Source organism: Copidosoma floridanum, unplaced genomic scaffold, assembly GCF_036245765.1.
Source record: "Copidosoma floridanum isolate Cflo_tuat_1 unplaced genomic scaffold, Cflo_Japanese_pri ptg000004l, whole genome shotgun sequence".
Classification (NCBI taxonomy): Eukaryota; Metazoa; Arthropoda; class Insecta; order Hymenoptera; family Encyrtidae; genus Copidosoma; species Copidosoma floridanum.
Genome location: NW_028321881.1, coordinates 29,657,028 through 29,680,423, shown reverse-complemented (window position 1 = coordinate 29,680,423; position 23,396 = coordinate 29,657,028). Strand labels below are relative to the sequence as shown.

General features: G+C 31.3%; 1 protein-coding gene across 1 annotated transcript in view; it reads left to right on the top strand.

The window, feature by feature from the left end:
* LOC106639710 (U7 snRNA-associated Sm-like protein LSm10) overlaps positions 1–23,173 on the top strand; it is a 153,188-nt gene extending 130,015 nt beyond the window's left edge. Inside the window, exon 3 of the mRNA XM_089598002.1 lies at positions 22,517–23,173. Within this exon, the coding sequence (XP_089454128.1) occupies positions 22,517–22,525 (9 nt within the window). The 3' untranslated portion in view covers positions 22,526–23,173. The remainder of the gene's footprint in view (positions 1–22,516) is intronic.
* The last annotated feature ends 223 nt before the right edge of the window (positions 23,174–23,396 follow it).

Sequence of the window (23,396 nt, the reverse complement as noted above, 5' to 3'; positions counted from 1 at the left end):
TTTCGCTGTCACTAGTCTCATTTTCCCTTGAGTTTTCATTTTTATTCTCAGATTCCTTGATTGAATCCAGTGCTCTAAAAATAAAAAAATTTCACATACAAATTTTGCTTTCATTTTTTTACGTTACTTCTTGCCTTATTGACAGCATACTCTTAATTTCTGCATCACACTACCGTTTCTTGTAAATCAATTCATCTGAAGTCGATTTACACTTATCAGGCGTGATTATATTACCATCTGTCGTAACGTACAAGGATTCCAAACAATCTTTATTACCTGGTTGAAGAAACAATAATTAGCTAAAGTTATGAGTTTTTAGACAGCTTCTAAGTTAATGCACACGTGCCCATAAAAATAAGTCAACTCTTACGCCTTTCCTTTTATATGCATCCCCCTCTAATTATCGGTATACATGTCGATGTGTAGTTACTACGTAAAAATGCGAAGAGAAAGTCCGGTTACACAAATAAAAAAAATTAAAATTAAAAAATTAAACGGCCGTTTTTAAAAACGTGTTTTCTTCTCTGCGTAGCCAACTGGTAGACTTTAACCATTTCATATGATGTACCCTATTATTGATAGAGTTAGAATAGTATTTTTTACTTACCGCTCGTTTTTATATATGAGTTCCACCGTGTACCAAAGTCCTCCCCATTTTGCCTCGTAATTTTCCTTCTCCGTTCTAACATCTCTTATAGGTAACACACTTGTACCTTTTGTAACTTTCCATTAATTTAAGGCATACATTTTGAGAAGGAAATCATATTGATTGTTAATATCTGATTCAAATGAAGTTAGAGCTTTTGTTTTTCGCAACGATTAACAACCTGAACGTAACTTTTTTTATAGCCGTGCAAACAACTTAGTATTCGTATATTTCTTTAAACAAAAAGTTTATTTTGTAATATAATTTAAAAATGCTGAAACGGAAAAATAACCTTAGAAAATACTCAAAAGTTTCTAAATACAGGATAATTTTAAAAAATCGGATAAGTGACAGTGATGATACACCGGACAATGCATCATTCTCGTCTACTCCTGCAAACATGGAAAGTGAAAGTTCATCTAGTTGCATAGAAAGTGATGGTAAACAGTATTTAACCTAATATTACTATTTTTAGTCAGGCTGAAAGGAGTTTTTTTTTTACCACGGACTTTGTTTTTATTTTTTTGTACGTTTAAAGGTTAATTGACCCGTCAGTTGGAAAAATATTTGTCATAGGTGTGCATCTTTGCATGAATACTATATATTTGTAAATTTGCTTTTATTTACACATCGCAATTTTATTTTTAGAAAGTTCTTCAAGTTATACTTGCATTGACTTTGATGACGCTGAGAGTAACGATAATCGTACGGATGCTGGTATATACAAGAATGCAAAAAGTAATTAAATGAATTTGTATATATATTTGTCTAGCGTATGTCAATCGATATTTAAACCAATTTAAATGTGCACTAAGTCATTTTAAATTAATATATGCGTAAGAAAAACCCACGCATACTTTTACACCCAATATACATGTATGCATATTCACACACAAAAATGCTGACGCACACCACCGTGTACGTGTTCGCAGCATGTACACACCCTCGGTAACTTATTTTTCTTTCATTATAAGCGTGCGATCGACCAACGGCATTTGACGATAGAAGCGATGAAAATGAAAGCTCCTCTGAAGATGAGGCTGAAAGTTCTTAAGAATATGAATAATCGACAAGCGAAAATTTCTCTAAAAGCGGAAATGAGTTAGAGATTGGAGACGTCTTGGCAGATGCTGATGTATCTTTATATCCGCAAGCTCCGCTAACTGTTGCAGAAAGTATTCTCACTATTTTTGCACTAACTGCTAGATTCCAAATTTCAAGCGTACTTTTATTAAGCATTCTTTCTCTTACAGAATAACATTTTATTAAGCCAAATAAGTGTGCGAAAACATTGTATAAATTTATACAGTTTTTCGCAGACATCGAAACGCCTCTGAATCGACATTATTATTGTTCAAGATATTATTCGAAAGTTAGTGAAAGTACGCATTGCACAAAATGTAACAAAGATACATCTGATTATTTTATTGAAATCCCTATTTTGTTTCAATTAACGTCAAAATTAAAAAAGGATGATTGCAGGAAAAACTGAAAATACCGTTTTGCGCGAAATAAAAAATATGAAAATAATTACGAAGATATTTATGATAAATCAATATATAAATCTGGACCTGCCAATTTTACACAAAATCAAAATAATATCACTTTCTCTGGGAACTCTGATAGGATAGCTTTATTTAAATCATTTAAAATCAGTGTCTGGCTTTTGTATTTCATGATGAGTGAATTACCTCCTGATTTGCAGATTAAAAAAAAAATATCATTTTAGGAGGTCTGTGGATTGGTCAGAACAAGCCTGTCATTGATTTGTTTGTATCGATTTTTAAAGATGACTTAAAAAAATTATTACGTGGTGTTGACTTTAAGATTCCAAATGAAATTAATGCTGTAAAAAAAAAGGAATTATTGTTAGTGGTGTTACATCCCGAGTTGATACAGACGAATCACATTACAAGTAAAAACGTAATTCATCCGTAAAATTTATACAAGACGTATTGTGTATATACAGTAAGCTCATATGACAAGTAGAACTCATATTTATGTCACTTATATACGCGTGTGTGTGTATTAGCTTTAAGGTGAATATTTCACAATATGCTGACATATAATACGGCCAGCCTCGTTGTAAGAATGCATGTATGTATTAAAATTGTACGTAACATGTATGAATGCATAAATCGTATTGTATTGTCATCAAAAAACTCAATCGCTTTTGTCAGAAAAATACGATTGGTACTGTTGTAGTGTTATTTCCTAATATATGAAATCATAACATGTAACATCATCGTGCAAGCCTACTGTTTTGCTGTCAACGCAGTCTGCAAAAACATCGCTCATTGGTTGACCTAATTTAACCAAACCTGATTAAAAGTGTCCAATAATCTGTTAAAAATTATTTTTATCGGTTTCTAGTCGATTTTTGCACTTAAAAACCAGACAAAACATAATAACGTTCAAAAGTTGATGTTTCTCGTATTCAATTTCTTAAAAGCACAAGATAAACAATGAGTAAATGTACAACATGAGACAGTCGAACCCTACTGTACGTATATGTGAGGGTCTCTTCGCAGTTGAAGAGGCCTCGTGTTCAATAAGGGAATTTACGTTAACTCAATAATAATAAGCGAACTGAATTATTTGAATTTTCTCAAATGTACTAAAATATCTACATTAAATATAATAAAGGACAGGATGGATTTGGTCAGGTAAATACTAAATAAGTAAACAGAATTGTGGGAAAAAGCTGAGAAGCATAAAAAACCCAATTTATTAGAAAAAAGCGGACAAATTAAATAAACTGTAATGTAAGTAAAACAAAATAATGGAGGTGTGAGCAGCGTATGTATGCGTGTGTAGAAAGATCAAAAAGACGGTCAGTAGAAGTAGAGTACGAATGGGCCGGCACGTGGTGCTGAGTCTGAGAGACCGGGAAGACAAAGACGTCGATTCCACGTGTCACTCGAGCTGGTGGACGTCCAAGGAGGTAGGTAAGAGTGGAAAGAAGCTCTCACACTCTACGGACCGGCTGGCCAAGCGCGGTCGCACAATTAAGGGCGACGATGATGACGTGCCCGGTCGGTGGTAATCGCGGCGAAGTGAAGTCGCCGGACACACGTGTGTGGCGCAATCCGCGGCACGTGGCGAGCCCGCGCTCGCGAGCAATTTACGCGTGCTCCGCGTACACGACAAAACTATTATTCGCGATCAAAAATGTTGTTCACGGATTGAATGTTTAACATTAACCCAAAAACGGAATCGATGGTACAAACAAGTAAAGGTACTGATCTCACCAAGTGGCATTGGCAGAGGACTGTCGTCAGCGAGGAGCGAGAACAGAGTGAACGAATGCGCGCGGCACTTTCCTGAAGATTCGGTAGCTCTCCCGCATTATCCTTTTCTCTCTCCCTCCGGTCCGAAAGCACACCAATTAGCAAACGATGTGTAATAGACACGCCCGCGCATGTGTGCAGGATTTTTCCGATGTGAGCCGAACGGAGTGTGCACGATCGAGAGAGACTAGCGTATACCTATAACAGTTCGAGACGGAACACCTACCGTTTTGGTGTTGCCATCCAGGTGGTGAAACATAATGTTTTTCATTATCTTATGTTTAATCTTGTGCTTTTAAAAAAATAGATATGAGAAAAACTATCTTTTGAAAGTTATTTCATTAGATTGTAGATGTTTTACGCTAGGAAAAAATTACTGGACTGATGTTAAGGAAGTATAAAAAACAGGCTGCTCATTCCAAATAAATGTAGTAAAGCTCATGTAAAAATAATAATTCGTGCTCATTTTCTTCTGAATGCTTGAGCTGTACTTTTTTCGTAGAGCCTGAGCTTTGCTTCTTTTCGCACGGGACGTCAACATAATTATGCTACTGTGTCAGCTTACCTCAAATACAACTTTTCTTCTTACGCCATAAAAAATTACCGGAATAAGTTTTCTCACAGAAAATCGTCACAGAAAAAAAAAATAAATAACGGAAATATCTCATTGCACTTTTTTGATAAAATCATAGACATATAAAAAATATAAACTGCTCGTTCTTATCTATGGTGCTGAAGCACAAGTACAAGGAAACACAACAGCGAACGTGGGTATCTTTCTCTCTTACACATTGCCACGATTCGTGGGTCAACCTCCCAAGAATATTCAAACCTTGAAAATTTAACTATTGGAAATTGTTTTCTGTATATGATAAACAATGAAAATATTACGAATATAAACCATGATTCTTAGAATGAAAACTTTATTACCAGATTTAACACCAGTTAATATTTCTCCTTCTGAGTTATGTTTAAGTAATTTTGTTATACGTTGTCTAGTTCCATTGCACAATTCATCAAATATACTCCAGTTTTTTATCAACATAACAATAGCATCTACTTTAAAATTTAAAACATGGGGCAGTAATTCTTTATGTATACTGTTTAGAGTTTCTTTTAAAAAATTGATGTTTATATTTCTGTCAGTGCGATCACTACCTTTTTGTTTTGCATAATCTATGCTGTAATAAGTATGTTCTTTTCCTTTAATAAAATTCCAAACTTTATTATTTGAAATATACGAATTTCGTTATGAGTTGTTCGAATTACTTTGTATAGGCAGCTATGTATGAGGTGTGTTCAAAAAGTAACGAGAATTTTTAAATTTCGCGGGTTTAGAGAGTCCGCCTGTATAAAATTATGTTGGTACACATGCCCCTGAAGTACCATAAAATTTTCAGCAATATTCATTGCTTTCTTTTTAAGTGGCAGCTGCTAACGTTAGACGTGTTTTTCGAACTTGGCGATTTTCGTTTGTGAAAAAAAATCAAAGAATCAGGATCAAAGAATTTGTATTCAATTTTGCGTAAAAAATAAAATAAAGTGTAGTGAAGTTTGTAAAATTTTAACAAAGGCGTATGGTAAGTCTGCTATGAGTAAAGCAAGGATTTACCAGTGGTATAAGCGTTTCCAAGATAGTCGCGAAAACGTTGAAGATGACGAACAACCCGGACGCCCAAGCACATCAACAACTGATGAAAACTTGAAAAAGTGGCATAGTGCATCATGAATTCTTGCCACAAGGTAAAACAATCAATAAGGAGTACCACCTACAAGCTCAACGCCGTTTGCGTGAAGCAATCCGAAAAAAACGCCCGGATTTGTGGCAAAACAATTCATGGCTTTTGCACCACGATAATGCACCTGCTCACACTTCATTGCTTGTTCGTGAATTTTTGGCCAAAAACAAAACTGTAACGATGCCTCAGCCTCCATATTCGACAGATATGGCTCCATGCGACTTTTTTCTATTTCCAAAAATAAAAAGAATAATTAAAGGCCATCGTTTTACAAGCATAGATAACATTAAAAGCGAATCGCTGAAAGAGCTTAGAGCTATTACAAAGATCGAGTTTCAAAAGTGTTTCGAGGATTAAAAAAAGCGTTGGCACAAGTGTATTATATCCGAGGGAGATTATTTTGAAGGGACAAAATAAATATTGATGAATAAATAAATATTTTTTCATAAAACGAAAATTCTCGTTTTTTTTTAACACACCTCGTATACCATCTTTAAAAAGTTTTTTTTGAAACATCATCAGTTTTTCATCACTGGAATTTTGAAAGACTTTCTTGCTCCATTTTCAATACCCATTATCAATTATAAAAATTTTAAATCCATTCACTGCATATTACTTTTTAATTTCATAATTTTAATATGTTTTCATAGAAATAACTACCTTATAGTTTTATTAGTTAAGAACTTTTACACTCATGCTTTATTATTTTTTCTAAAATCGCCTCCTAAAATAAATAATTTTCCACAAAATGGAATATTATTATCACATAAATCTTTCAAAGTCTTATCTACTATTTCCAAAGCTTTTAAGGGATCATTGAACCATTAATAAAAAATAATTTTGTATCATTGTTAATATTTCCATTAAAATTTTTTTTTTGATCACTTTTTAGGTTAGCAAATAAATCCTTAAAATTTGTTTCTAAATCAATTACAGTCTTATTGTCCTCAATATGTTCTGATTTTACTGTTTCATTTGGTTCTGGTAATCCAAAATCTTAACATTAATTTTATTTCAATTTGAAGGTTTTATTTGAATGGCATCAAGCATTATTTTTTTATCGTCTTTTAAATTTTCAACAAAAAAAATTTCTGGAGTGATTCCCAAATAGTTTTACCACAAACGTCTTCAGATATAAAAAACAATGCGAAAAGTTTACTCAGTTGAAATGACAGCATAACGTTACAAGCTTCTTTAAATATTTTATATATTTTAGAGTCGTGTTTAACTTAACCTTAAGTAATAGCAGTATATTTAAACGTACTGTAATGTATGTAAACAACTGTTTTCAAACTTTTAACATATTTATCTTCATCCCCCCGAGTTAAAATAAATTTTGAAAGGCACGCTCAGTGTCCTTAGGTGACACTATACAGGTACTAGATACACTTAACATATCAGCCATATTATTTATTGAATCAATTTTTCTATATTTATATTTCCATTTTGATCATTTTCATTTGCATGGTGATACAGTACTTCTATGTATTTTGAATTTCTCGTAAGGTTTCCATACTTAGCAATCGAAAATGCCTCTGAATTATCTTCATAAATATTGATTGTTTTTTTTAATTTCCACTTTAAAAATTTTATTCAACAAATTCTTTATAAACAATATTTCAGTAACAGCCTCTGACAACGCTGTATACTCAGCAAATGTTGAACATTTTGTTACATTTTTTTGTTTACGAGTTTTCCAAAAGATTGCATTACTGTACATTCTTATTACATATCCTGTTGTTAATTTTCTGTCAACATTATCACCAGCCCAGTCTGACTCTACCATACAGTTTAATACTTCATTCTTTTCATCATAATTACAAATTAATTTTATATCTTTTGTTTTTATTAAATATTTTAAGACTCTCATTGCATACTTAAAGTGAGTTACATTATAAAAATTCTAAAATCTACAAAGATAATTTACACTGCATGTTATATCCGGTCTTGTACCTGCGCTTACATATAATAGTTCTCCAATTAAATTTCTGTATTTTGTTTGTTCCTCGCAACTATCAGATTTCGATTTTTAAACTCGTTTTCATTGGAGTATCATGTAATCTTACATTTTTTACATTACATTTTATCGCTAATGACTCTATATACTTTTATTGACTTAACTTCATTGTGTTTCTTTTTCTCTTGTAATAAATTTCAATTTCAATTCCAATATAATTTTTAACTTTACCTAAATCTTTCATTATTAATTTTTTTTGAGTTTCGCTTTTATTTTTTATTTTATTCAAATCTTTACTGCTTGTTAACAAATCATCAACAAAAATTAAATTATGTATTGGACTTGATTTATCATTTTTTGCATATAAACAACTATCGTTATTACTTCTAGCAAAATTTAGATCTCTTAAAAATTCATGAAATGTATGACACCAAATTCTTGAACTTTTTTTTAATCCAAAAAGTGCTCTATTTAGTTTACAAACTTTATTTTTACCAATTTTATAACCCTTGGGCTGCTTAATGTATATTTCTGATTTTATTTGGCCATTTAAAAACGCTGTTTGTACATCCATTCGTTCGATGTATAAATTATTTTGACAATAATAAGACAAAAGTATTTTTAATGTTTGCATTTTACTAACAGGAGAATATACATTTTCCATGTGCTCAGTTTGTTGAAAATCTTTTACGACTAATCTCGCTTTAAAAATATTTTAATCTTTCCTCTTAATTATCTATTTTACATTTAAAATTTCTTTATTTTTTGGCTTTTCAACTATATCCACGTTTTATTTTTGGTAAGATTTTTTATTTTAACATTCATGGCTTATTGCCATTTTTTGCTTTCTTTCGAACTTAGCGCTTCCTTGAATGTATTCGGTACATTCGCATTAATGTAATTAACGTATATTATATGTGCAACTGGATTACCATATCTTTCAAGAGGATTCTTTTTCCTTTCCGATTTTCTAGTAATTAATTTTTGCGATTCATTTTCAATCATAACTTCTTTTTTATTTTCATTTATCATCTCATTATTTTCATCAACAGTTATATAATTTTTATTTTCAATACTTTTGTTTTCTTTATAATCAAATTGAATTTTGCTCAATTTATCAGACTCTATTTCTATTTTATCTCTCAAGCAAATTATTTTCATTTTATCTTCTATTACGTCAACGTGTCTAGCTACTATATTACCTTATTTTTAACTAGTACTCTATAACCATAATCATCATACCCAACTATTATCCCTAACCGCTTTGTCGTCCTATTTATTTGTTCTTTTAACCTCGAGTTTACGAATAAACACCCTACTTTCATCAATTTTTAAATGTTTTACGTTAGGCTTAATACCAAAAAATATTTGATATGGTGTTTTATTTTCAATTGTGTTTGCTATTGTTTGATTTTTTAAATAAGCTACTATTTTCATTACTTCAGGCCAAAATTTCAAATTTATATTTGCTCCTTTCATCAAACACCTACCCATATCCATTGCCGATCTGTTGTATCTTTCCGCGACACCATTTAGTTCATGTACGTAAGATGGACATGGCCATAGTTTGATGCCTTTAAATTTAATAAAGTTAAAAATTTCTTCCTTTAAGTACTCTTTTCCATTGTTGCATTGTACTCTTTTAACCCTTCTGATGTTTAATTTATTCTCTACTAAATTGACATAATCAATAAAGCATCCCGCTGTTTCTGACTTATTTTTTATACAATAGATTTTCGCGCATTTACTGTATACATCTATAAATGTAAGAAAATGTTTTTTTCCAATATTACTAATCGTATTATGTGTCCCATTTCAATCAGTATGAATAACTTTGAAAATTTCTGTGGCCTTTTTCTTACAATTTTCAAATGGTTTGTTTGTCATCTTACTTTCAATATAATTTGCGCATTTCATTTCATCTTTTCTAATTTATTTGGTGCACCATCAATTATTTTACATTTAATCAATTTATTTAAATATTTAAATTTTATGTGGCCTAATGCCTGTGCCACTTTTATTTTTTAGTTAATTTATAATCGTTTATTTTAGTATCGTTGTTTCTATCAGTACAATTAACGTATTTCTTATTAGAATCATTTAAATGACTGTTTATACAGTATAAGCCATTTTTAAGTTGCGCAATCGCTGTTAGCTCATTATTTGATTTCATGTATATGTTTGCTGTATTATCAGTCATTACAATTTTGCTAACTTTCGCGATCTTTGACATACTTAAAATATTTTTCTTAATTCTTGGTACATACTAAACATTATTTAAATCAATATAAGACTCATACGAATGGTGAATAAAATAAATTTTTATTTTTTCTATTTTCGTAGCCTTTAATTCTTCTTCTTCTGGCAAACTTACTTTAAATTTGTTTAAATTTATATATTTACTAAAGAATTTATCTGTGTTTACAATATGGTTGGTACTACCACTTTCTAATAACCAATTTATTTCGTTATGTGTTAAACAGTTATTTATTTCTCTTTTTTCGTGTTCAATTTGCACGTTCCACGCTCCTGACGAGTTCTGTTGTTGTTGACATTCTTCGTTCGTTACGTTGCTGTAGCCCCTGCCTCTCCTATGTACTGTATGTCCTCTGTACGTCCAATCAATAGGTAACGGCCCAATGTTAAATTTCCCAAAATTTTTAACAGCAAACAAAAAATATGATCGTATAGGAAAAAAAATTCTAAGAAAGATAGCGTTTTTGTCTACCTTCTCACGAATGGTGAACTTAACCTAAAAAATTCGTTAAGTAAAAAAAAACGGTTTTTTGCAAACAAAAAAAAAACTAAGGCTCTTAAAAGAAAAAGTTAATAAAAAAGTTGTAGGTATCAAAAAAACATATCGATCCTTTTATATTTTACATCAATCCGACCATTACTTTTCGAGATATATCGAAAAAACCGTTAAAAATCGAACATTCTTATTTTTGCTGTACCTTTCGCAAATTAACGTTTAGAAAATTCTTTCTCACTGAAAATATAGCCCTTAGCGAGCCAAAAAAGATGCATTTTTAAAAATTAGAAAATATCGGTAATTTTTCGAGATATATCGATTTTTCGAAAAAAAGATCGTCTCAAAAATCGGTTCCTCTTGCCCGAGATCTTATCCTACAGAAACGACTCGGGGCTCATTTTTTTCAGTAAAAGTTGTTCTTTTGCGCCAATTAAGAATCTTAACGATTTTTTTATATTCAAGGCTCCAAAAACCCTTTAAAAAAAATTAAAAAATTTTCGATCACGTTTTTCTTTGATAATTTTGTCAATTATTATTCCTCAATAAAGTCTATTGCACACTTTGATTGCTGGAATTTTTACGCGTATTTAAAAAAAAAGAATTTTGTTCTACGACCTTCTGGAGCCAAGATAATTTTTTTTTTCAAAAAATTCCGGAGGGCGCTAGTTACGTGCTGCAGCGTCCATTCTTATGGAAAATAAAGTTGAATGCTTATTTTTTCAATAAAAAAACAGATAAACTCATTTCATTGGCTTTTAACATATTTTAACAAATTCAAAAATGCAGCGTGCGAGCGCGCCGCGAGCGGGCCGTGGAGTGGGGATACCGGGCTCGGCCGCTTCGGTAACTGAATTCGCGCGTTCAAAATCGTTCGCGCTCTCAAAATTTTTGATAACTCGACTTCTAAATGACGTACAAAAATCCTTTTGTACTTAATCTGGGGTAGCTTGACGACATAAATTTGAATATGACAATCGAATTTGTTTATTTAATAAATTAGACCCCGAAATATTTTTATAAACATTTCTTTTTTTTTTTTTCGACATTATAAGATATTGTTAGGTTGTTTATAATAAAAAAACAATTACAATCAAATAAAATTTACTATCGTCCGATTATAAAAATGATTACGATTTTTTTATACAATAATAATAACACATGAATATAAAATTAAAAAATACAGGAAATTTTTATTACAATTATTCTTCGACTCTTCTTTTTTTCGTTTCAATGCTTTCTTCGGATTCGTTGTCTACTATCACGCTTTCTTCCTCTTCCTGCATGCTCATACTTTCATTATTATTTCCCTCGTCATTTTCTTTAAGAATTACTTCCAAAATATTTTCGGGATCGTCATCAATTTGAACTACAGGAGTTTCGAAGTTATCGCATTGGGTTGCATCACAACCTACACAAACGGACGTACATTTAAGAAAGATTTTTTTACATCCGCAGGCTTTAGTTTTGCAACCACTAGTGCAATTACACGATATTTTTTTTAATATTACCTCTGGTAATACGGGTGCCTCAGTGTAAACAGGGATTAACATATTGTCAGCCGTCTTCCACCCCCATTGAGTTATGATGTTGTCATTACCTATCCATTTTTGTAATTGTAAGTAAACTCGGAAAGCGTGTTGTTGTGCGGCTCCTTCGGTCGGAGGAAGACATTCTAATTTAAATGATACTCGAGCAGTGGATCGTTTAAAACATACAAAACGGTGTTCGTTCAGAGTACCCTCTGTTTTATTGCAATACAGTAAAGAAATTATTCGGCACATATTTTTAGCAATTTCTTCTCGAGAAGCATCTTTTTGATAAAAAATGTCTATTAAATTGAGGTGCTTTTTATGAGAATTGAATATTTTTTTTTTTTTTTTTCCTTGTTTATAGAAGGAAGATACTGTATCACAACCCGATGCGGCATGGAAAAACGCTACGTATTTTTACAATTCGAGATACTTAAAGCTGCTGTTAGTATACCATCGATCTGTGTCTCGCCCTCTTCTTTTTTTCAAAAAAAAAATCTGTCTTGTAACTGAACTTAATTGCGTTAAAAGTACAAGTAAATCAATATCTTCTCCAACTACTATCACTGCCCTAGTTACTGAAGTCAGTTTTAGTGCAGTTTGAACAATAACTGAATCTGCATCTTCTGGTTCAAATCTTTCCAAAACGATTAGTCTAGACTTTCGAATTTATAGTTTAAGCAAATACAACAATAAAGCGTTTAAATGCATATTACAGTACAACTGTAATTTATAATTATATAAACAAATATCATTGAACTAAAATGCCATAAGTTCATGTAATAAAGAAAACGTTGAATTTTAAGTACGATTTAATAAGGGTCATGTTACTTTCTATTAAAAACAGTCTAACAATATCTTAAAATATAAAAAAAAAAGAAATATTTATAAAAATATTTCGGGGTCTAATTTATTAAATAAACAAATTCGATTGTCATATTCAAATTTATCTCGTCAAGCTACACCAGATTAAGTACAAAAGGATTTTTTTACGTCATTTAGAAGTCGAGTTATCAAAAATTTTGAGAGCGCAAATGATTTTGAACGCGCGAACTCAGTTTCCGAAGCGGCAGAGCCCGGTATCCCCACTTCACGGCCCGCTCGCGGCGTGCTCGCACGCTGCATTTTGGAATTTGTTAAAATATGTTAAAAGCCAATGAAATGAGTTTATCTATTTTTTTATTGAAAAGATAAGCATTCAACTTTATTTTCCATAAGAATGGACGCTGCAGCACGTAACTAGCGCCCTCCGGAATTTTTTGAAAAAAAAAAATTATCTTGGCTCCAGAAGGTCGTAGAACAAAATTCTTTTTTTTTAAATACGCGTAAAAATTCCAGCAATCAAGGTATGTAATAGACTTTATTGAGGAATAATAATTGAAAAAATTATCAAAGAAAAACGTGACCGAAAATTTTTTAATTTTCTTAAAGGGGTTTTTGGAGCCTTAAATATAAAAAAATTGTTACGATTTTTTATTGGCACAAAAGTACAACTCTTAATGAAAAAAATGAGCCCTGAGTCGTTTCTGTAGGATAAGCCCTCGGGCAAGAGGAACCGATTTTTGAGACAATCTTTTTTTCGAAAAATTGATATATCTCGAAAAATTACCGATATTTTTTAATTTTTAAAAATGTATCTTTTTTGGCTCGCCAAGGGCTATATTTTTAGTGAGAAACAATTTCCTAAACGTTAATTTGCGAAAGGTACAGCAAAAATAAGAATGTTCGATTTTTAACTGTTTTTTCGATACATCTCGAAAAGCAATGGATGGATTGATATAAAATAAAAAAGGATCGATGTATTTTTTTAGTATCTACAACTTTCTCATTTAATTTTTTCCTCTACGAGCCTTAGTTTTTTTTTTGTTTTTTTTTTGCAAAAAACCGTTTTTTTTTTACTTTACGAATTTTTTAGGTTATGTTTGCCATTCGCGAAAAGGTAGACAAAAACGCTATCTTTCTTAGAATTTTTTTTCCTATACGATCATATTTTTTGTTTGCTGTTAAAAATTTTGGGGTGATTGATTGGACTACTTTGTCTCGGCTGTTGTCTCTATGTCTCCCTCTCCCTTGATGCGTGTCTCTGGCTTGAGCACCTTGTTGATAATTGGATTGGCCTTAATTACATTCTCTTGCCATATGTCTAAAATCTCCACATTTATAATACTGTCTTTTTATTTTCGTATGGAGCACTAGATTCACTTTTACTTTTATTTTCTACATTTTTCTTTGTCAAATATTTTTCTTTGATTTTCAATTTTACAAATTCCACAGTTCTTTGTTCTTCGGGTGTTGAATCTATAAAGTCTCTGATGTAGCTTTAGCTCGGTGGCAATGCTCTTAACATGTATCTCATATTTTTGGCTTTAGTTACTTTTCCTCCAGCAGCCTTGAATTCATTTACTATTCGCTCAAACTCAGCGAAAATCTTTTATACTTTTTCAAAGTTTTTTAACTTAACTTGTTCTATTTTTTGTCGATTAATAATCTGTAGTAAATAAATGTATGTATTGGTTTTATTAACACATATACGAAATAATATAATACAAACACATAAAAATAACCATTTTATGCATAGTTTATCATAAATGATAACAAAACAAAAACTTAGGGTACCAAGAACTTTATACTTACAAATAAATTAAAATACAATTGATATAAATTGGTTTTTAATCATACTCTTAGTTGTATAAATGAAATGGTTAATAATTATTCGTACGTACAAAGTTCAGCTATTTGCCATCTGAGCTGTGTGGAAAAATAAATGAAAAAACATGTTCTTATAAGTTAAAATTCTTTACAAATGAACATTTTTAGAGTACAAAAATATATATGACAATATTTTTATGATGTATTAAATTATGTTTTCATTAAACGACCTTGAGTCAAATATGAATGAATAAATAATCTTTTAACTACCAATATGAATGGTTTTACATGGTGAAACATTGCTTAGATTGCCCTACACAGTTAACTATATGATACAATAGATAACTTTATAATTTAATATATAATAATTATGACGCTTTGCGCAACGATCTCCTATAAATCAATTATGACTTTAAATTTTTTCTTGACATTAAAATGAATCATGTCAATATGACAGTTTTATTTTAAAGTAATTTAATAATGAAGCAGATTCAAAATAATAGATTAATCCATATACGACACGTACACGTCTGTATACACTTTAAGGTCCGAGAAAGACTGTATAATTCCTGTCAGGTTTCACAAAAGTTGTGTGGGGGGCAGCGGCCGGTAAAGGGGTCACGGAAAAATGCGTGGAATTCTGCGGGAGGCTTCAAAGGGTTTCGGAAAAACTGCGATGTGTCAAAATAAGCAAGAAAATAACAGGTTTTTACCTTATTTTGTGGGGGGGGGCAGTTAGGGGGTAAATAGGGGGCTTCGAGGGGGCTATGGAGGGAATTGTGTAGAATTCCCCACCCAGATAACTATATAATATAGGAATATATATATACTAGTGGGGCTCCGCCCCCTGCATGCTAACCCGCCTCCTTGTTGTGTTATAAAACTAATTCTTTCAAAATAATCTTTACATTGATATCTTATAAAGCCTTAAAAAATGATAAAATTAATTGTTAGTATGAAACAAAATATGTTAAAGTATATTTGACAGAATTTTGAATACTAAGGCATTTTTCAAAAATACTCGGGAATACATGTTCTACGATAGGGAATTATTACTGGGCTGGTTTTAAGAAAATATGAAGAACAAGCTGCTAATTTCGAATAAAAGTGGTAAAATTTATATAAAAAAAGAGATGTGCCCTTGACTTTTTTTTTGGTGGGCTTTATTATTCTTTCTGGTAACCCCCTTTTTTAAATGAGCTGTCTATCCTGTATGTGTCATTAGATATTTCTAAAACCTCCTTCTAAGCTCTTATAACTATATCTGCCCCCTGCGCGCTCTGCGCACCAACCCCCGTAATTGCAAATATCGATTTACGAAGTATGGAACAAAACACGAATTATATTAATTGTTACTTAAAATTGATACATGTAATAATTGTATATTGATCATAATTAATAACATGAATTTTAGACAATCAATTTTTAATTTACCCTGACTAATGCCTAATTTTTATATATTTAAAACGACAACGTATGGAAGGATTTCAAATATCGTCAAAAATTAAAAAATTACGATATTAGAATCACCAATTGATTTTGTTTTAACAGTATCGTTAGTTAACTGTTATTTTTCTTTCAATTTTTCATAACTAAAATTTTGACCCATTTAAATTTTTTTCTTCGTTTACTTTTACTTCGTTAAATTCGTTTTAAAAAGTTACAAAATGTCTAAACAAAAATATGAAAGTGAATTAGACTTTCAAATTGCAACGGAAAAAAAAATTCTTCCTTTTACATCTACAGAGAACTTTCTTACAATGGCTTGGACAGGTATTGCTTCTATTGTATTTCCAAAGGGAATGACCACTCACAGAACTTTCAGACTTCCTGTAGACTTAAGCACTATAGAAAGTGCGTTCTTCAATGAGCCAAATAAACAAAAATTACGTAATGTAGAAGTAATTATTCGAGATGAAGCTTCTATGATACCGAAAAAAGCGTTAGAAATTGTTGATAGGACTTTAAAAGACTTATCTAGTAGTAGTAAATCTTTTGGAAATAAAATAACAATTTAAGGTGGAGACTTTCGTCTAATTCTTCTAGTAGTAAAAAACGGAAGCAAAATTACTATTGTTCAAGAAACCATAAAATTTTCCAATTTTTGGCCTTGGTTAAATTTTTTTTTTTTTTTAAATAATATACGATAAACAGATAAAACGCTTTCTTCATTTCTACTGGATATAGGAGAAGGCAAAATTAAAACTTTTAGAATTCCTCAGACGTGGAGAACAAATCATATATGTTCTAAAATTTTTAATAATGATGACGATTCTGTTATGAATAAAGCTACATTAACGTCTCACAATAAATACACACATTTTTTGAACAAAAAATTTTTTAATAATATGGTAGGAACATTAGTAACGTATTATAGTATTGATAAAGCAACTCACAAAGGAGTAGATGATTCAGACGATAATATTTATATTTATTTCCCTACAGAATATTTAAATAGTATTGAAGAAGGTCTTTCTCCACACGAATTGAATTTGCAAATTAACGCTATTGTTATGTTAATACAAAACTTAAACACATCTAAAGGACTTTGCAATGGTACTAGATTACGAATTACAGAATTATTTAAATACAACACCGAAGCTAAAATAATCACAGGTGAAAAAAAAGAAAATAAAGTCTTTATGCCAAGAATAGCACTAAATACAAACAATTCTTCTTTGATACCATTTACATTGTACAGAAAAGAATTTTCATTTACCTTAGCTTTTTCTATGACTATCAATAAATCTCAAGGTCAAAGTTTTGATGCCTTAGGGTGATGCCTTAGAAAAACATTATTTTCTCATGGGCAATTATATGTTGCATTGTCTAGATGTAGAAACCCAAAAAAAAATTTTATCCAAATTAAATCAGAAAACAAATTCGAAATTGAAAATATTGTTTGGGATAAAATTTTAGAGTAACAAAAAAACTATTTCATAGTTCATTACTATTTTTATACTTTCTTGCAAATTTTTTCTTTTATCAAAAAAGCGAATTTCAGTACCGTCTAGTACTTAGATTTATAAAATCATAAACAATCCGGTTTATGTTATATGTTTTCAGTTACACCATCATGGATGCAAAATTTTATCAGTGTGACAAATGTAACTCAAAATTTTCAAATCAAGAGTGTCTATCATCGCACGAAAAAATTCACAAAAAAAAATTTTTTTGTATGTGATCTATGTAGCATTATCATATTAGAAAAGAAAAACTTTTTGCGTCACTCAAAGGAATGCCAAAACATTGAGAAAAATTTTAAGTGTATTAAATGCGGGACATGTTTCAAAAGAAATAATCACTTTCAGAGACATTTGTAAAGTCATGAAAAAAACGTTCAAAAAAATATTTTTCAAAACTGTGGGAAAAGTTATAGAAGAGCAGAGTACCTAAAGAGACATTTTAGAGTATTTAATCAAAATAAACATTGTAAGTAAGTCAATTGTAACAAAATTTTTTATGGTCAAATAAAATTATATGTGACAATTAGACCATTTCTAACAGTCAATATATAAGCCTTTACAAATTTATTCACATTATATATGAGAATGTTCGGGTTTTCTTACCAACCAAGCGGGGACCCGCGCCCTGCCATGCAACGTCGGTCGCTGCGCTCTCTCCCGGCTTCCCACCTCGTGCGTCACCGCGCTCGGCCGGTGGCACTCACTCGTGTACGAGGGCTCAGCGAGAAGAGTCGCACGCCACGCCAGAGGGAAAGAAGAAGAAGACGACGACTACACGCCGAAGGGACTATCCCTTGTGCCTTATCTTTTATTTAAAGTGTTGAAAAGCTTTTGTAATCCCCTGCGAATAAATAAAGCAGTAAAAACAGACAGGGAAGCTGGGGGGAGTATAGGGGGAGCTGGAGGGGAGGTGGGGAGGAGCTAGCAAAAAAGTAGGATTACTCAAATAATGCGAGAAAATAAAAGGAAATCTACCTCATTTGGGGGAGCGGGGGGGGGGGGGGAAATCTCACTCTAACTCTTATGACTATACAATATAGGAAGATATGCGCTAGTGTAATTTCGCCCTTCTGCGTGTTTCGGGCGCCAACCCCCCACTAACTATATTAAGTCTACACACGCATATATATCCTAAGAAGGTGCGAGTGTCTCTACGGTCGCCAGAAATTTTTCAGTAATTTTTCATCCATTGACATACAAAAAATTGAGACTGCTCGTTCTTATGTATAGCGCTGAAGCACAAGTAGAAGGAAATACAACATAAAACGTGGGTATCTGTCTCTTTCACACATTGCCAAAGGTGGGAATGTGCAAGAGAGGCAGATACCCACTTTCGATGCAGTATTTACTTCTACTTGTGCTTCAGCGCTATACATAAGAACAAACAGTCTATATTTCTTATTTGCCTATGGTCTTATCAATAAAGTGCAGTTGCTTATTCCTGAATAAATTTACAGACTTTTCCGTTGTTTATTTTTTAATTTTGTTACGATTTTCTGAGAGAAAACTTGTTCCAGTAAGTGTTTTCATGACGTAAGATGATAAACTGTATTCGAAATAAGCCGATACTGTAGTACATATTGACGGCCCGTATAAAACGAAGCAAAGCTTAGGCTCTACGAAAAAAAAGTACAGCTCAAGCATTTAGAAGAAAATAAGCACGAATTATCATTTTTACATGAGCTTCACTACATTTATTTGGAATGAGCAGCCTGTTTTTTATACTTCCTTAAAATCAGTCCAGTAATTTTTCCTTAGCGTAGAACATCTACAATCTGTTGAAATATCTACAATCTTGTAAAATATTATCAGAAAAATTACCCTTGCCCTTAAAAAATAAAAACTTTTGCGTTGAATTTTTGTTAAGAACAATCATTTTTTATTTTGAAAGTTTCTATGTGCATAGTAAAAAAACCATTACGTCGTTTGTTGAAAATGTCGTTCTGCTCTCAGTTGTTTCCATGATGACTTAAGGGTCAATGCCTAAGCACACGATCAGTAAGAGCTAATTTTCGGAGTACGAATGAAAACTTCAAAAAATCAGGTGTTAGTTTGAGCAACGTTTCGTTGGTCTTAACACCAACCTCAGCAGGCTCACTTTATTAACAAAGAAAACAAAAACAAAAAACATAACAATTCTTGTAAATTACAGTGTAGGACAAAATTTTATAAATATTAATAGTTGATACTCAAGTCTATATCGTTAAGACGATCGTTACAGACTGTTGGTCACCTTAAACGCTTTTATCTGATAAATCCTTCCACAGGAAGAATATTCTCATGGCTAAAGGAATTTTACGCGATAATGACTATACTGAACTTTTTATACAAAAATACATCACAAAAAGACTTCACCAAATAAAAAATACTAATAATGATAATAACTTTTTGCTAAATGACAATCTGAGTGCTAAAATAAAAATTTTTATCCCTTACAACCCGTTATTTTTCAAATTTTGTTCAAAAACTTTGAAAAAATTAAATACACAATTTTACCCTACTATTCAAAATAAGTTGAACAGTGTTATCATTCTTGGAAAGGATAAAATTGATAGGCTTAATCAAACCAATGTCGTGTATCATTTCTCTTGCGATTCTTGCTCTGCATCATACGTAGGTTAAAAGATTAGTATCAGAAATGCTACACATACACTCCACTAAACAAACAGTTAATAAAAAAGAGGACACCTTATTTCGCAATAACATATATAGTGTTTTTATAAGTAATCTCTTTTAAATACGTTTACACATTATCTATATTCGCAAGAAACGTACATTTATTGTTTATATTTATATATAGAATTACATACATGTTCGACACTTACGTTATTCGTTTAAGGTGACCAACAGTCTGTAACGATCGTCTTAAGGATATAGACGTGAGTATCTATTATTAATATTTATAAACAGTGTCCCTGCAACGTAATTCACAAGAATTGTTGTGTTTTTCCTTTTTGTTTTCTTTGTCAATAAAGTGAGCCTGATGAGGTTGGCGTTAAGACTAACAAAACGTTGCTTAAACTAACACCTGATTTTTTCGACTTTTCATTCGTACTCCCAAAATTAGCTCTTTTTGATCGTGTGCTTAGGCACTGACCCTCAAGTCATCATGTAATAAAATCTTTTTATTTACAGATTCCCAGGTTACTATAAAAAAAATCTGAGTGTAGACAGTTATCGCTTGCTTTTGGTATTATTTAACTTTATGTTAAAATTACACCAAAAGTTATTTAAATTTCTAGAAACGAATAATATAAAAATAAAAGTAAAAGGTGATAAGAATTGTTTATTTAGAACTTTTTCTTTTTTTTTTATACGCCCAAGCGGAAATAATTTTGTTTGAAAAGTTGGTATTAATTATTTTTAAAAATTAGTAGGAAATATAAATAAATAATAACAGTTTTTAATGTCTAGATTCGAGACAAGTAATATGACTTATTATTTACAAATGTGTGTCACAAGTTGTTATTAAAACTTTTAAATACTTATTAGTTTTTTTTTTTTTTTTTTTTGTACTCAAGATCAAACGGTACAACCGTGCCCATAAAGATTATTATTTTTTTCTATCTGATATAAAATATAAAACAATAATTACAATATATTATTAACAATTATTAATAGCTATTAGTTTTTTAAAAATTTTAAAAGTCAAGTATTAAATAGTGATCATTAATCATAAAAGTTTTTTCTAGTCACTACTTTTTTCGATGTTTCTATAATGACATTTATGACGAAAAAAAATAAATGAATAAAAAATGATAAAAAATAATAACTAATAATAATACTTATTAAACTTTATTATAGTCTCAAATCTGGACTTAATCAAATATTACTATTAGTTATCTTTTTTTTTCGTTACTTAATCACAAAAAAAATTTCCACTTGGGTGGTGACGAAAATTTCCACATGACAACACGTTCTTTAGTAATTGATTATACTGATTCTATTGATGCGTATATTAAAATCAATTTCGCCACTAATAATATTTACACGTTTGGAAATGTAGAAAATTGTCTTAAACCAACCTTTTTTCCAGGAATATCGATTCTGTACACTATGAGATATTAGATCATGAATACGAAAATAATGATTGTACTCAAAATAGGCCATAAAAATCGTGTATAAAAATAAAAGACTTGTTAAGCCAGGTGACTATCGACAAAAAAATTTCGTAAGTCTGCAGCTAGTCTACTTCCGAAATCTTACGTAGTTCTACTGCATGATGAGTGCGTCAGGCACTTGCACAAGAAGTGCGTAAATCTTGCGTTCACGATTTGCCCAAAGTTCTTACAATTTACGCGATACGCGATACGCCTTACGCTTTACGCAGTTTTATGTGCCCGCTCCCTAAAAAATTAGGAAGGGAGGCCCGGTTTAGTGATGAGGTAACTGAGTGATGCGTTAAATAAACGAAAACAATAACCCTCTTTTTCCAATACTTAAAAATTGATAGATAGTTCATTGCACAGACAACCAAAGAGAAGAAACTTTTATAAACTTCAGGCTTTCGGTAAATGCAACACATTATCAAAACTGACTCTATAATCCCTGAATAATGAATGCCACTATTGTAGCGATAGTCACGTTTTGATTTTGATGATTGTGCGCTGCGGTGACAATTGCGCTGGCAGTTATTTCGTCTTTAGGACAAATGGCGCTGCCTGGCTATTGTCTAATGGTTTGATTCGACTTTTTCAATGATGAAGATTACTATTATTATAATCATTATTATTATTATTATTATTATTATTATTATTATTATTATTATTATTTTTATTATTATTATTCTTTTTTCTATTTTTTTCGTACTACAATAATTATGTAGTTAAAAAAAAGCCGTATTTATTCAAATTTTTTGTCTCATTTTCTATAATGAAGATTAAAAAAGTCAGTAAAACGAAAAAAAAAAAAATACTGTATCAAAAAACTTTTAAGTTATTTATATACTTTATAAAATTTTCTTACAAACATTTTCACTCGTTTTACAGGACAGATAAATTGAAGATTGTATAAATGACCCTTACATAGTCTACTTGAATATTTAAATATAAAGGAGCCACAAAACACGTATAAATAGCCCGTTAAAAAATAAAATTAAAGAAGAAAGGTATAAAATAAAACAAAAGTTATGGATAGATACGACAAAACAATGTGGCGTTGGCCCGGCACAAGCGGCATCTTTGCCTATTATTGGCAGAACATCTTTCGGCACATGGATAGCTGATATACTGATGACCGCTAGGTGCAAAGGCAGTATCCGGAACCTCAATCAGGCAAATTACGCAGCATGGACCTAAGAAAATCGAAATTTTTTTTTTATTACCACATTTTTTTAAAATTATGACTGCTGATTGATTATTAAAACCTTACCCTGTAGACCTTGGGCTGGAGCACAAGCTCATTCGAGAAGCCTTTCTTAAGCATAATGTGCAGGCATCAGACCTCCTCGATTCATCCCATGAACATTTCCAGCCACATGGGGCAAGTGTTCTCGAAAAGGAACTATCGGTTCAGCTTGAACGTTACCTCAAGGTACTGGATAAGGTCGTCATTGTCCCGTTCTTCTCCTGCCACGATCCTCTTCTGCAGCTGGAACCATATTGTTCTGAGCTGGAGGTGCGGGAAGTCTTACCTGGGCCCACATTTTAGCTTCCAAATCTGTAATTTCATAGAAAAAAAAAAATTAACTACTTTTTTTATGTTGTTTTTCTTAATATTAAGAATCTAAAATGAAAGTAAAAGGAAATAACGAAAAAAATAAAAGTTATGGGATGCAACAATAAAAGAAATTTATATTCCTTATTACCATCATTTGGTGCGAGTGGTCAATAATTATGTCCATCGAAATTCATATACCGGACATCAACA